This window comes from Lycorma delicatula, chromosome 4 (assembly GCF_047948215.1).
Source record: "Lycorma delicatula isolate Av1 chromosome 4, ASM4794821v1, whole genome shotgun sequence".
Taxonomy (NCBI): domain Eukaryota; kingdom Metazoa; phylum Arthropoda; class Insecta; order Hemiptera; family Fulgoridae; genus Lycorma; species Lycorma delicatula.
The window spans coordinates 201,858,561-201,873,460 of NC_134458.1; the positions used below are offsets into that span (position 1 = coordinate 201,858,561).

The window sequence follows — 14,900 nt, forward strand, 5'->3', positions numbered from 1 at the left end:
TCCAGCTACTCTGTATCCCTGAGCACTCAAGCCCCCTCACCAACGGCAAGGTCTCATGATTCATAGAGGAGGATATATATATATATATATATGTATATTTTATCATTATTTCAACATTATTGATTCGCCAGTTTTTAGAGATATGAAATGAAACCTTTTAGAAAAAATGTAGAATATCTCCCTTCCCTATATAAATTGATATAAAAGTTTGCAATTTTAAATAACAAATACTTTAATTGTACTAAAGTTCAGTTTTCTGTGACTTTTGAACTTCGTACACAAAATTTATAATGCTAAAAATGATTATCTTTCTCTTTTTTTTAATTTTGTCCAAAATATAATTCCATCAGTACTCTATGTGTAAAAATTTTTTGAGTCATTTTTTAATAATTTATGTTGAATCTGTTTAGAGCTATTAATAAAAATACCGATGCAAGTATGTACACCTTCTGAAAATTTAGATAGTTTCTTTTTTGGACTAAGTGGTCTTGAAACATTGACATTTGTAAAACCTCAATATCCAAAATTTTTACCAGTTGCTTTACTTTCCCTTAATAGCTATGCTGCTGTAGCAGGAATAAAGCTATAGCCAGGAAAGTTATATATTTGAAATATATTGTAAATTACAGTTTTTTATAATTGAAAAAAAGAAAGTTTCTTTTGTTACAAATTTCATAAAATTTTACAGATTAGTGTATAAAATAATTTTCATATTTATTACTATTATTAACATTCAATTTTTTATTGAAAGGTCAGAGAATTAATTATTTTTTTAAAGACAGTTCATTATATGTTATCTGTTATTAAGTTTAATTAATTAATTTATTTGTATTTGTGATTTGTAATTTTAATGATACTTTGTAAATGATGCTATGCAATTTATTTTATTACTTTACTTTAATATTGATGAAATATTTTTAATATTTACAACATAAATATATCTTTTCAAACATATTGTTATATATCATTGATTCTCAAAATTGTTCACCCACCGCTCACTTTGAGAATCAAAAATTTTCTAGCAGCCCCAAAATTTTTAAACTTACCATCGCTTAAAAATAATAATTGCAGTTGCTGTTTTTAAGATGCGCTTTTAAAAACAGCAATTGCAATCATTGTTTATAAATGTCGCATAACCTATTATTTCTGAGTTGAAATTTACATTTTACTTCACATTTTAGTTTGAAATATCATCAGTAAAACATAATTAATGCCTTTTTTATTTTTAATCAGCCATCGCCTTTCTAGCTTGCTGAACACCCCCAATTTTCTGTGGGTCTTCTACCACCCCCCTGAAGGCCTACAGCGCTCACAAGGGACATTATTGCCCACTTTGAGAAGGATTGCTTTATATGTTGTTAAGGTTGAATCAAATAAATTTATACCATAAAATGATGTAAGATGATTTTACTTCATTTATTTGTTCGGTAGATATGTTTAATAAATATATATGTATTGTATATTAATAACTTATGCAGTATTAATTGTAATGATTTTATTTTTTCTAGTATTCATGGACACCACTTCTAGTTGCTGCTATGGGAAATCATGTCGAAGTGGTAAATTTATTGTTGGAATATCGCCCTAATGTCAATGCTCTTGATAAAGATGGTTGTACCGCTTTAACAATTGCTTGCAAAGAAGGTTATCATGATATAGCTGTAGCGTTACTTAATGTTGGTGTATATATCAATATTCAGGTAATGTATATTCACATAAAAATTATTAATTTAATGTATAAATAATTTTTTTTGTTGTGATATTTGGAAATGATAGTGATTGATTACTTATCTGAAAGATATTTCTCACTAAGTTCTATTTGTGAGTATGCCTCGCTTTCTACACAGTTTTGCAAAACATTAGTCTTACAGTTTTTTAAAATAATGATTGTAATTATTAATCATTAAAATTTTGATAAAATTCACATCAAACTAAAGTACTTATTGTCAAAAAACATGTTGAAGCATAAATTTTACAATTAGTGTTTAACAAGCATGGCAGATCATTATGCCTTATTGTAAAATGTGCAGTAAATTCTCCTATCTGAAGGATGTGGCTGGGTAATGTAATACTGGTGTTTTGTGAGATGGTTGAAAAAGAAAGCTGATGTCACAATGCCATAAGTGCTTGATCGTGGGTGCTGTCTGTGTGAATATATAATTTAGATGGAGAATTCTATAAAATTGTTTTATCAAAATGCATATCAGGGTATCAAACATTCTCTATTGAAACCACATTTGAAATTAAATTTTAATTGAATATTATCATGGATAAAAACATCAGAAAATTCTTTCATTTCAGTATTAGTTTTTGATTTTTTTCTATCATTACAAAGATAAACTGCTGTAGTATGTTGACGTATTATCTTAGAGATCTTTAGCATGTCCTCATACGCTCTATATCATCAAGTTTTATAAAAATTATATGAAACTTCATGTTAGTTAATCTAATATGATTCACTTATTAATATTTGTTAATTCCTTGTGTTTAATTTTCAGGATAGAAGTGGTGATACAAATCTAATTCATGCAGTAAAAGGGGGACATAGAAGTGTGGTTGAAGCACTGTTGAAAAAATATGCCGATGTGGATATTCCTGGAAAGGTAATTTGAATTATTATTATTACAGTAGTCCATTTTAGCTTCTAAATGAGTTTTTAGTTTGCCAGTTCATCTTTCCTAGTCCTGTGCCAATTAATCTTTGTTATGTTGTGGTACTGGAATCCCAATATTTAAAAACTTACTTGTAATGTAATCATTCAGATATGTCCTCTTCAGATGTATATGCAATGATAAACATATGAGAAACAAATATATTCCTCCAATTCCAATGCATTCGCTAATGCACATGCATACATTTCTTGTTATTCTATCCAGTTTTTTAATATCAATTCTACATATGTTCAGTAGAACAAAGTTAACTTAGCGTGGCCACCATGCAGCATGAACATGGAATGCTAGACAGGTGGAAGTAAGACTAGGTCAGTGATATATACATATGAACACCTGCAGCCACATGCATGTACAAATTCCATCGATGCACTCAATTCACATATGTGATGAATGGAAACTAGGCGCACTGCAGTTTGTTATTTTTCATGAAATTTTCTTTTTGCATATTTTGTTTATTTTTAAAATGTTTTTCAAATTCTCAGTGTTATTTTTCATATAGGAAAAATAGGATAGTATCGATCGGGTAGATAAAAATTATGATAATGTATTATTTTATTTTTTAATAAACTATATTTTATTTTACTCAGTCAAGTGGTTCAATGTCTCTTCCATACTCTCGTCAATTACATTATTCATACCATTGCTGTCTGATATTTCAGACTTATCGACACTACTATCACTATCATTAGTCATTATAATAAAATTTTCAGTTTGTATAACTGCAACTGCGTCTGTCTCTGAATACACTTTTTCAAATTTTAAAGCATTTCACAACATAATTTCCTATCTTAGCCGTTAGTTCAGAAAACTTTTGTTCTTCCATTCGCTTACTTCACCAATATTTTGCAGAGGTAAAACATTCTCTTCAGCTGATTCTTTACTCTTGCCCAAATCAGCTTGATCAGGTTAAGTTCAGGATGTCAGTCTTAAAACACTTTGACTGTAATATTCCAATATTTTGTCAAAATAGAATTGTTCATAGTACACTTTATTTAACTTCACCGATTAATAAAGTTGGACTTTTAACATCTGCAATGAGCATGTAATATTTTTAGTTTGCAACCATTCTAATAACACTTGCTTCCTACAATTTGAGTTTGGAACCTGGTGTAATTTTTTATTATGGTAAGGTGCATTGTTGAAAACAAACTGAATGAGGTGAAAGATTTGGAATTAATTTTGTTTTCAGCCATTTTTTATAGTTATCAGTATTCATGTTGTCATGTTAATTGCCTTGTTTCTGACTCCATTTAAATATGAAAAGACCATTAGGGACTTCTCCAGCATGCACCACTATCAGTCTCTGTCCTTTTGATTAGGTTTCTTGTAACTGTGAACGGAGTCATCAGTCCCACCAAACCTTTTGTGTTGAATTGAATGAATGTAGGACTCATCAGAAAAAATAATTACTTGGCGATTGTTTCTATATCTGTGTAAATAATTTAAATGTTTTAAAAGAATATCGTGTTTTTCCACTAACAACTTTCTGATATCAGCAGTCTTTTCCACTTTATATCCAACTTTGTAAAATTTTTCTTAACGTTTTATGCATAAATTTGAAATCCAAATCTTTAAATCTGTTTTTGAAATCGCTAACAAGTTATTTAACGTCGGTAATTTTTTATGGCATGTATGAAAGTTATATACAATATTCCTTAATGCACATCTTTGAAAATCATCAATACTAACTTTTTTCTTTATTCTTTTATGAGATTTTCCTGGTGTAGGGAAACTTTCATTTTTACAAAGCTAATTTTTTTCAGTTTTAATTTTTTGCACCATGTGAACTGATATGCTACATAAATCAGCAACGCGAGCTTGTGTTTCTGAATGTAACATATTGGGATTTTCTTTTAAAATTTTTTAGATGTTCATTATAATATATTTATTCTGGCTTCTTATAGCTACTCCTTGTCCTGATCTACAATTAAATCTTGGTTGAGGTATTACACAGTGTAATTCTATATACAGTAATTCTAATTGAAAATACACCGACTGTAGAAGTAGTGTCTTACAATGTGAAAGGTATATTGATAAATACTTTTTAACTAAAGACAATAATACTATTTTATTACAACCAGGCGAAGCACAACACAGGATTGACTGGCCTAGCATTTGCTACTGGAGCTAGCGGAATGCTGCTGATGGTCGCCTTCCTCCTCTGCACACATACAAGTTGGTTTACTGCGCATCCTTGTGTTTATGTTAAGTTTACTTTGACTTGACGCCTTCTACCCCTACATTTCTGCTCACTGTTCTTTTCATAATGCTTCTAAAGTTCTAAGTTTATTTATGTACACCTCTGATATTAAATATTACCATAAAGAAATTCTAGCTCTGCCAAGTCTGGAGACCATGCAAGTCAGCCAAGAAAAGTCCTCATGGCTGAGATGAGATTGTTGGAAAACATGTTTCTTAAAATGTGGTTGGAATCCCATGCAACATAGCTTATAGTACCATATTGTTGAAACTATAAGATCATACTTTTCATTCCTAGCCATTCTATTCATCTGGGATAAAATTCTGCATCATTTCAAAATAGACCTGAAGTGTGACTGTAACTGCATGGCCATATTTAAAAAAAATGATTTTTAAATGATGATGGGCTAGGATCTCAAATGATTAAACATCACACCAAACTGTTAATTTTGCTTTGAAGTGATTGATTTTCGGAGTCTTTTTTTGTTGATAATAGCTCAAAAATGATTGGTTTTGCCTGTTCATTTACCATTCAAATGAAAATTGGATTCATCTGACAATTAAGTTATTCACTTAGGTCACTAGTCACATAGGTAAATAATTATGAGGGTTATTATTTTTCAAGGTCCGATCAGTCATGAAATTAAAACCACAGTGAAAATAAAAAATTTTTTATTTGTAACAAGTACTTACATAGTTACGCTATTTCTCTACATAGTCACCACTCCGATTTAGACATTTGTCGTAGCATGGTACCAACTTTCCAATACCCTCGTCATAGAACGGAGCTGCCTGTGTTCTCAGCCATGTTTCTACGCACACAGATTGCGGTATTGAAGTCTCTCACTCACAATGGTGTACAGAGCTGACCTTGAAATTTCAGGTAACTAATCACTCAATACAGAAATTGTGAACCGACAATTTTCTCAAATTGCCTCATCCACTCGCTCAACGATATGGTCGGTTGACATTCCCTTCCTTCCCTGACTGCCTGCATCATGAACATCTGCAAGTCCTACTTTAAAGTTCCTGCACCATTGTCGCACTTTGCTGTCACTCATTGAAGTTTCACTGTACACATTACTTATTCTTCGATGAATTTCAGCTGCATTACATCCCTCAGCCTGAAGAAATCAAATTACTGCACGCACTTCACACTTGGCGGGAGATGCTATTGTTGTAGACATGTTTACGTGCTAGCTGTGTGTTCAAAACTAAACGAAGTGATGTGGCCCGATTTTTGAGCTGGTTTTTATTTCGCGACCGATTGGACCTTGAAAAAAATAACCCTCGTAAGAAGGGGTTATTGCATAATTTATATCTTGTTTGGGTAAAAACTTGCAAAACAAAATGAGGGCTCATTAAGAGATAAAACTTAAAGAGATATTAAAATTTGAAGACTGTTTAATTAAAATTTAACATAAGATTTCGGCAACCAGACAACTGGCATTAAAAATCATGAAACTAAATAACTCAAATCTCATAATTGTTATTGTAAACTTAAATGACGTAGGAGATTATTCTAACCAGCTGATTTAAGAGATTAGGTGTCTGTATTTTAATTTCCTTTCTTTACCTTTTATTTTGTTGTCAAATCAGAATTTAAAACTATTCTAAAATGACAATATATAGAAATGTTAATATGTAATGAAATGATATTATGTAGGAAATTAGAAACAATTTAAAACATCATTTAGTAATTAATGTAAAAATGAGCAAAAAATTAACTAGACTGTTTCAAAATTTTGCCTCCATGACTAGCTTTTGCAGCTGCTATATCCATTTGCCATAATGAAACATTTTTTCAAAAAATTAATGGAAAATGATATTCAATTATAGAATTCAATAGAAAGAAATATTTTAAGAAATTAATGTTATTAAGTTAGATGCATTAGAGAGATTATGCTATTTAGTCATTTTCCAGTGAAAAACTGGGTACTTTGTTTTCCTTCTGTTACAACAGAAAGGAAACCTCTGTTTTCCCTAAAGAATTTAATGATGCTGTAATAAATTTCCCATTATTATATGTTGGATTGTCTTCTATTATGTTCTGTAAGTATAATTTGCATGTTTTTTTCTGATTTATATTAATAATGTTACCATATTGAAAATACAGAATAATGAGATAAGACATGTAACTAAATTTTTCATGAAAGTACTTTCATGGGATTGTGCATCCTCAGTCATGATTGAAATAATTCCGTTATTGCATCATTTTTTAAAAAAATTTTATTTGCAATAATGGAATTATTTTGATCATTACTGAGGATCCTGTGAAAATACTTTATGAAAAATTAAGGTAAGATATGTCTTATCTCAATATTCCCTGTACTAGGTGATATATTTAATGGAATTTTAATATATAATTTATGAATAATGGTAATAGAACAAAGGAAAATACTACGTTTTAAAAATTTAATTATTTCAGTACTGTACGTCAAAATTTACATGTATGTTCATAATACTATTCAAAATATATACATACAGTAAAAATTGATTATAATGACCTTCAAGGAACTGGGTGAATTCGGTTGCTATAGCCGATAGTCATTAAACACGATATTGGCCAATACATGTACGTACTGTATAGCTTTCATTCCAGCACTGTACTCAATATCATTAAATTTATTTTTTCTTTTCCTGTATTTTAAGTTTGTGGGTTTTTTATTTTTGTATTTACAGATATATTATAATTATATACAGTACAGTGTTAAATATAATTTTTATATTCTCCATAAGGTTTTTTTATTTTTCTATTTTTCTGAAATTTATTTCTTATAAAATAGAACAATAGATTAAAAGTACATTTATATTTTACAGTAAGGTTGATTAGAAAATTTATCATTGTTTACCATAAAGTATTAAAAAAACTTAATACATAATGGTTAAAATAAAACAGTACTGTATGAAAAATATGAAATTAACAATACAGTTACAAAAGAAGTTTTTATAAAAATTAATTAACATAAAAAAATTATGAAAATGTACTAACAACTAGAAATTTAAACATTTTTCATAAAAAAGTCGGTGATAGATGTCTGCCTTTTTTTTTAATGTTTGTTGTAAACAGCAAGTTCAATATTTTATCTATGGTATTTGAAGCTTCTTTAAGTTTTTATTTTATATCAACAGGGAGAAAAACTGTTGAAGGGTTGAAATAGCAATATAAGCTTCTGTAACAGTCGGCAGTTTTAATTCTATAGTGTTGTCAAACTTTTCCGTTTCTCTCCAGTTTTCAGCAACTTCTATAGAGTCCAATATGTTGTCGTCTTTTAGTGATTGAGCTGTTTCTCCTTGATCATAGATTGTGACAAAGTCAATGAAGTTAGTACTTTTCATATTTTCAAGCAAATTGAACTCATTAACCTGTTGGTTAAAATCGTTTTCATTCGTTGTTAAGTTAGATTTTCTTGAAAAAAACTGGCTTGTGCGAAACAGTTTCATATTGTGTCTTTGTCACTCCATGCTGCAGAAGCCATTAAAATCATTTGAAGTACATTAACATTATTTTCCAACTATTCTATGTTTTCCAACATCTTTAACACCAGAAGTTTACGGAAATGAACTATGAATGAATGAATAATGCCCTGGTCCAATGGTTGTAAAACAGAGGTTATATTTGATGGTAAAAAAATAAGTTTAATTGACTGAAGCGATTTAACATTTGGGTGAGCAGCGCAATTAACAAGAAGAAGAAGTACCTTTTGTTTTTTAGTTCGATTTTCTGAATCCCACTCATGAAGTATTTTTTCAAACAACTTGGATGTCATCCATGCTTTAGAATTGGATTCATGTTGCACTGGCAAGGACTTTTATGTTTTTAAAGCAGCAAGGTTTCTTTGCTTTACCAGTAACTACCAGTCTTATTTTATCTGTACCTGTCATGTTTGCCGCAACCAAGTGAGTTGTTCGTTCCTTCGACATCTTCCCTCTGGAACATTTTTCTCCCTTTAATTTGAAGGTTTCATCTGGAGTCAGCTTGAAGTAGAGTGCCGTCTCATCTGCATTATAAATTTCATCATTGGACTATCTCTCCCTTAGTTTAGGCCAAACAGTGTTTAACCAGTTTTCAGTTGCTTCAGACAGCATAAGTGACTCACCAGAAATTTTTTCAAATACAATATCGTGACGATTGCAAAACCATTGGATCCATGAAGATCGTGGATGAAAATTTAAATTCAGTGAGATGCAGAATCCTCAGTCTTCTGCAATAGAAGTGGACCGTTTATTGGAACACAAGAACTTCTTTGAATCTTGAACCATTTAAGTAATGCTTCAAGTGTTGGGTACACTGTATTTCTTTTTTTTCAGATGAAAAAACCACTTTTCTCATATGCTTCTTTAATTTTATGCCAATTTTTCCAAATTTTTGAGACATTTGAGTGATTACTGATAGTTCTTTACTGATAGTGTTTTTTTTCCTGATTGTAACCTCAAAATTATGTGTGCTTTTTGTTCTACAGACAGAGTGATTTTATTTTAGACATCTTAAAACCCGTAAAAAGAAAAACAAAAAGTAAAAAGTAGAACTACATATTGAATTAGTAATACAGTACGTGATAGGTAGTGTTTTATGTTAACTTAACAACTGATGAATGTGTAATGGTAACATTTTTGTTATGATTGTTTTTAAAGAAGTTGTTAGATGCAGAACAAAATTCTCAGAATGATTCAGTGCAGGCACCAGATTGTCGGGAATGATGCAACAGCTTATCACAAAAACAGTCATGTGATACTGTTACTACTGTTGAATTATGACAGTTCAAAGGAATGGTGAATACAGTACAGTATTTACTGTTTTACATAAACATCCGCTCTATATTTTAACAATATCAATGTTGCTGTAGCTGACTAAATATTATTTATCCAAAGATAAATATAGTTGTTATTGCTGGTTTCATTGTTACAGCCGGTGTTGTTATAGCAGGTATTTTTTTCTATAAGTGGTATTAAATTCAATACAAACCAAACAGGGACCAATTTTTTCAATATTACAGCCGATTCATTGTTATAAAAAGTTTTTATTGTATATGATAATAATTTTATCTATTTATTTTATTGTATTTTTTACAATAGAATAGCAAAGCCTTGATGTGTTGTATAATAAAGACAAGTAATACAATTTATATTAATTAATTTAATATTAATTATATTATTAATGGTTTTTAAACAAATTCCATTACATATAGCCGATCTTTGACCATCTTAACAAAGCTCTAATAGAAAATATCAGTGTCCTTGCTTAATCCATGAATAATATCAATACCTCTAGCCAACGGCAAAAGACGCATTCTCTATTTCAGGCATATGATGTGAAGGGCAGTGCCCTTCTGATTTTTAGTGATTTTAGTGAGGGTAAGCCCCAACATGTACACTCACTCCCCCTGGAAACTAATATTATGCCTGTTGAAGCCTCTTTCTCATATATGGTAAAAAAAACTTCTTTACTCAAAAAAACTGCCTCAATCTTAGTCTCAGTACACACCCTCTTATAGTTCCAAACTACCGTGCAATATTCCAAAATCGATCTTACAATCATTCTATATAACCTTAAGATTGACTCAATGTTAATAAAATGATGGCTTACTCACAGTATCAGTCCTTCTAAGTGCCTGCTAGCTTTGGATACCATGGCATCTACATGCTGTGCGAACAGTAATTTCTCATCAAATATTATCTCTAAATCAGCAGTTGTCTTTACCCTCCTGATACTAGAATAAGATTTTATTTGCGTATTTAATAGCAAGTTTTTCCTTGTTATATTAATTATGAAGGTTTTCTCAAGGTTCAAGGGAGAACTGATTCCTTACCGACCACTCATGGACTCTGTTAATATTGTTCTGTAAGGCCAACATTCTTCCATAGTTGTCAAATTTTGGAGTAAATTTTCAAGTTATCAGCAAATGCGAGAACTCTAGTTACAATATCCTTAAACAAGTTGTTGACCAACAAAATAAATATTAAAGGGCCCAGGACAGATCCTTGTAACACACCAGATGTCACTGTAAATACCTTAGACAATTTACCAGCAACTCTTATCCTGAAGGTTTTTTGATATATATAAGACCTAATCCATTCAAGCACTGCCCTGAAAACACCATACATTCTAAATCTCTGTACCAGTAAATCATGCGGTACAGAGTTGAACGCCTTCTTAAAATCAAAATATATTATATCCACCTGCCCTTGATTTTCTAACTTCAATGCGGTATAATTCATCACCTTAGCCACATTTTTAGTTGTGGATTTATTCTTCATAAAGCCATGCTGGCACTGAGCAATATACTTCTCAACAAAATTATACAAATATTGTTGTATTATCTTCTCAAAAACCTTGGCCACTATACGTAACACAGATATCAACCAGTAATTCATTGTATCATGTAAGTCCCCTTTTTTGGGCAGTAGGTGACACAATGCAAATTTTCAGTAATCCGTAAACACACCCAACTGAGAATGAAGTTGTAAATCCAACCCAGTACCGCAGCCAGCAGGCCAGCAAGCCCAATAATGACATACGGAGAATCTCATTTACTCCAGTTGTTGACTCCACTCTCAGTTTCTTAATACTTGAAATAATATCTTTGGTTGTTATATTAGGAATGTCAAAGGTATCAAAAACTTTGATACCAGCTACTTCTCCCTCGTTGTCACTTGTATTTCTAGGATGCTAGTAAACAGACTGAAAATATTTGCTGAACTCATTAGAAAGCTTTGTCAGCTTCACTAATAACATTGTTCCCAACTTTCACTGGTTTATTCTTTTAGATTCCTTCAAAAAGGAATCTATGTACTTGAATTTAGCTGGTCTGACATACAGTTCCTTCTCTGCAGTTCTAGTCCTTCTGGCAATATCAATTTTTATAAGACTTAAGGGTTAGTAAAAATTAAAATGAAACCTATGGTCTCAGAGTGTCATGAAAATTTTTTTTATTTGTTCTATTTGCCACCCTTATTAACCATGTTAAATATTATTTTGATATCTTAATTACTTTTTAAGTTATTAATTTTTAAAATTTGTTAAAAAATACGTTATTGTAATTTCTGAGGCTTTTAGTGATTGTGACATTCATTTAGTAAAAAACTCATAACTTTGTCAATTTTCATCATGTCACAATGGTTTTTCACTAAAATTTTCAGAAAAATATAGAAAATAAGGTAAAAATGCATTTAGCAACTTATCTCTTAATTGCTGCAGTAAATATAAGTTCAAACCTGGATTTCATAATTTTTTTGAAGAAAAAACATAAAATTTTAAAATGCGATTTAAGATAAAAGGCACTACAGTAACCAAATTATTTTTTAAAAATATAATTCTAAAAGTATGAGCAAGTAGGTTCTGGAAGAAAATTTGTGGTTTTTTGACTGGCAATACGTTTAATATATCATGAAACAACTGACAAATAATTCACATTAATATGATGTAACTCAAGATAGTATCAGGATTATCCTATAAACTAATTTATATCTCATTTCTAAAATATACATTTCCTACTATATTTATTTAATTTAGCACATAAAATCATACATAAGTTTGTGTACAATGTACCATTTTTTAAACATTAAGACTTGAAAATATATAATTTAATTTCGACAAAAATTTGTAAACATAATTGAATAAAATCAGTGAATGAAAGAAGAACTTACAAAGTCTTCTAAAAGTCTGGACATAAGCTCATTTGCTATTTACACCTGTTTTGTCAGTGAAATTACAGTAATATTTCTTACAATAAAATTGTTTTGAACGAAACACCAACACCTTGTTATTTATGAACTTGTGTTTGTTTTAACGTCTTGTTGCACTGAAGGTTGCTTCAACTAATTTCCTTCTCAGGAAAATAATACATTGAACTGGATGCTTTTATGACTGGGGGTTGTCACATGAAATTATGTTGCTCACTGGAATCCAGCAAATATCTTCTTTTGTGGGCCGGTGAAAAGACGAAGCAGGCCCGTGGGATGCAGAAATTTAACTTTAATGTCACCTTTGTCTTCATGTTTTGATAAAACTAATCCAAAAAACTACTGGTCATCATAAATACAGGCAAATGTAGTTGTGCAATCTGTCAGACATCATCACTGATTGGTCTTCTCCAGAAAAATTGAAGACTGTGCAAAACTTACATGTTATGTTGCGATTGAGTTTTCAGATTTGTAGTCAAAGTGGATGTCCCAGGAACTGTCTTGGGTTTAGAGAAATGAGCCTCTAGTTATTGGTGTGCCTCTATCAGTATTTCTTTTTTAATCATTGTGAATTTTATGTTTTCTGTTTTTGTCTTGCAAAAATCAAAGAATTTCTGGGCATTATCAATATCATTACCAGGACTATGTTGGAGACTTGCTTTTGTCACAGTGTGCTTGATAATGCCACCAATACCATCACAAGGTGACTTCCCATGGTTGGTGGCAAAAAAATACCATGTAGCTTTTAATTTAAAGTCCTTTTCAGGAAAGCACAGATTGAGAAAGGTTTTACAGTTTTTATACTGTGCTGCACAACCATCATTATAATAAGTCATGCTTTTCACCTCTGGAAAGCTTTTTTCAAGTATTCAGCAACAACCTTTTGTGTTTCATGAACAAATGCTACATCATGCTCCAAGTCATCAGACACTATGCACAAACTAGAAACTATTAGGTCTTCATTGTTGTCATGACGTGTGTAGATCACAACTGATTGAAGAGAACAGCTGTTGCTTCTCCAGTGATACCCTTGGGCTTCATTTTGCAAAACAAATGAGTAGTTTTCACTAAAATCAATAAGAACAATGGCCTCATCTACTTTCAGATTGCTTTTGATTTTATCAAATATCTGGCCTGAGATTTTGTAATGAAAGAGTGAGATATTAGTTTTTCTAGGCCTTCAACTAAGATTACCAGATATTCTTCTAATGTTATGGTGAACTGCACCTGTTGAGTTTTGTCAGTAGATATCTATGCAGAATATGTCACCTCATCATTAGGATCCCACTCTTCGAATTTTTCCTTAATGAAGGATTTTAGATTTTTGCCTGAAGTGCTGTTTGAGCAGTGCCATAACATACAGTCTCTGTTGTCTCTTGAATATACTAACTTCTCAATAAGTTCATTGTAGTTTTCTTCAATTGAACAAGCGTAAAGCAATAGTTAAACATTTTCATGAATAGTACAGACATGAACAAAATGTGTACCAGTAGTACCTGCTCCTACACACAATATTGGTCAGAGCATGCAGAACTTGGACAGTCCAATTTTAAGACCTGGGTGTTCAAACTTGAAAGCAGAGTACAGCTCACTCAAATTTCCTAACAACACCATGTTTTGCACGTATTCATTTTTTTAAATGCTTCATTTTTCTTTAGCCCCTGGCATAACTTCAGAGTATTCACCACTTTGGTAAAAGCTTTTGACAAGCTTAATCATATTTTCATTGAATGGATGTCCTTTTTTTGGCTCAGGCAGTGCAACCCTTATCTTTAAGAAGATTTTACATGCAGTATACTCTTTCACATTGAATTCTTCGCTTATTTTTTTCTGCTCCATGAAGCAGAAACTAGGGTTAAAATTTGTATTTTTTCTCTTTGTAAAGTGGTAACATTAAGCTTTTCTTTCATTAAGTCTATTAGTCTATTCATATCCTTTACTTTTTGTTCAACTTCTCTTGTCAATGCAAGTGGAGATTCATCTGCTAAAGTAAATTCCTTTTCTAAAACCTTGCTTACTTTTGACTTTAATGTACTAGTAACAGATTCAATTTTTCTCTTTGCATAACTTGATTATTTGCTATGTGATGCTATTCCATGAAGTTTAAATGGGGATTCCCCTAAATTTTTCATGGATGAATGTAGTTATTCCAATTTCTGTTGTTTAGAAATAGATAGTTCTAAGTTGTTTATCTCTTCACTATCACTGACCATTTCTTCAATTTCACTTTCATCATGCAATAGTGTGTTTTTATGTACAAACATCACATATTTTCTGCCCAGGTACTGATTTTACACACTTTTGTAAATTATTAATTTTTTGGGAGAGTTCCAGAATTTACTCTTA

General features: G+C 30.9%; 1 protein-coding gene across 7 annotated transcripts in view; it reads left to right on the forward strand.

The window, feature by feature from the left end:
- Window positions 1-14,900, forward strand: part of Arms (Ankyrin repeat-rich membrane spanning) — a 310,321-nt gene that overhangs the window by 111,361 nt on the left and 184,060 nt on the right. For all 7 annotated transcript variants that reach the window (XM_075365014.1, XM_075365013.1, XM_075365015.1 and 4 more), the window contains 2 exons: window positions 1,509-1,700; window positions 2,499-2,603. In XM_075365014.1, coding sequence (XP_075221129.1) covers window positions 1,509-1,700; window positions 2,499-2,603 — 297 coding nt within the window. The remainder of the gene's footprint in view (window positions 1-1,508; window positions 1,701-2,498; window positions 2,604-14,900) is intronic.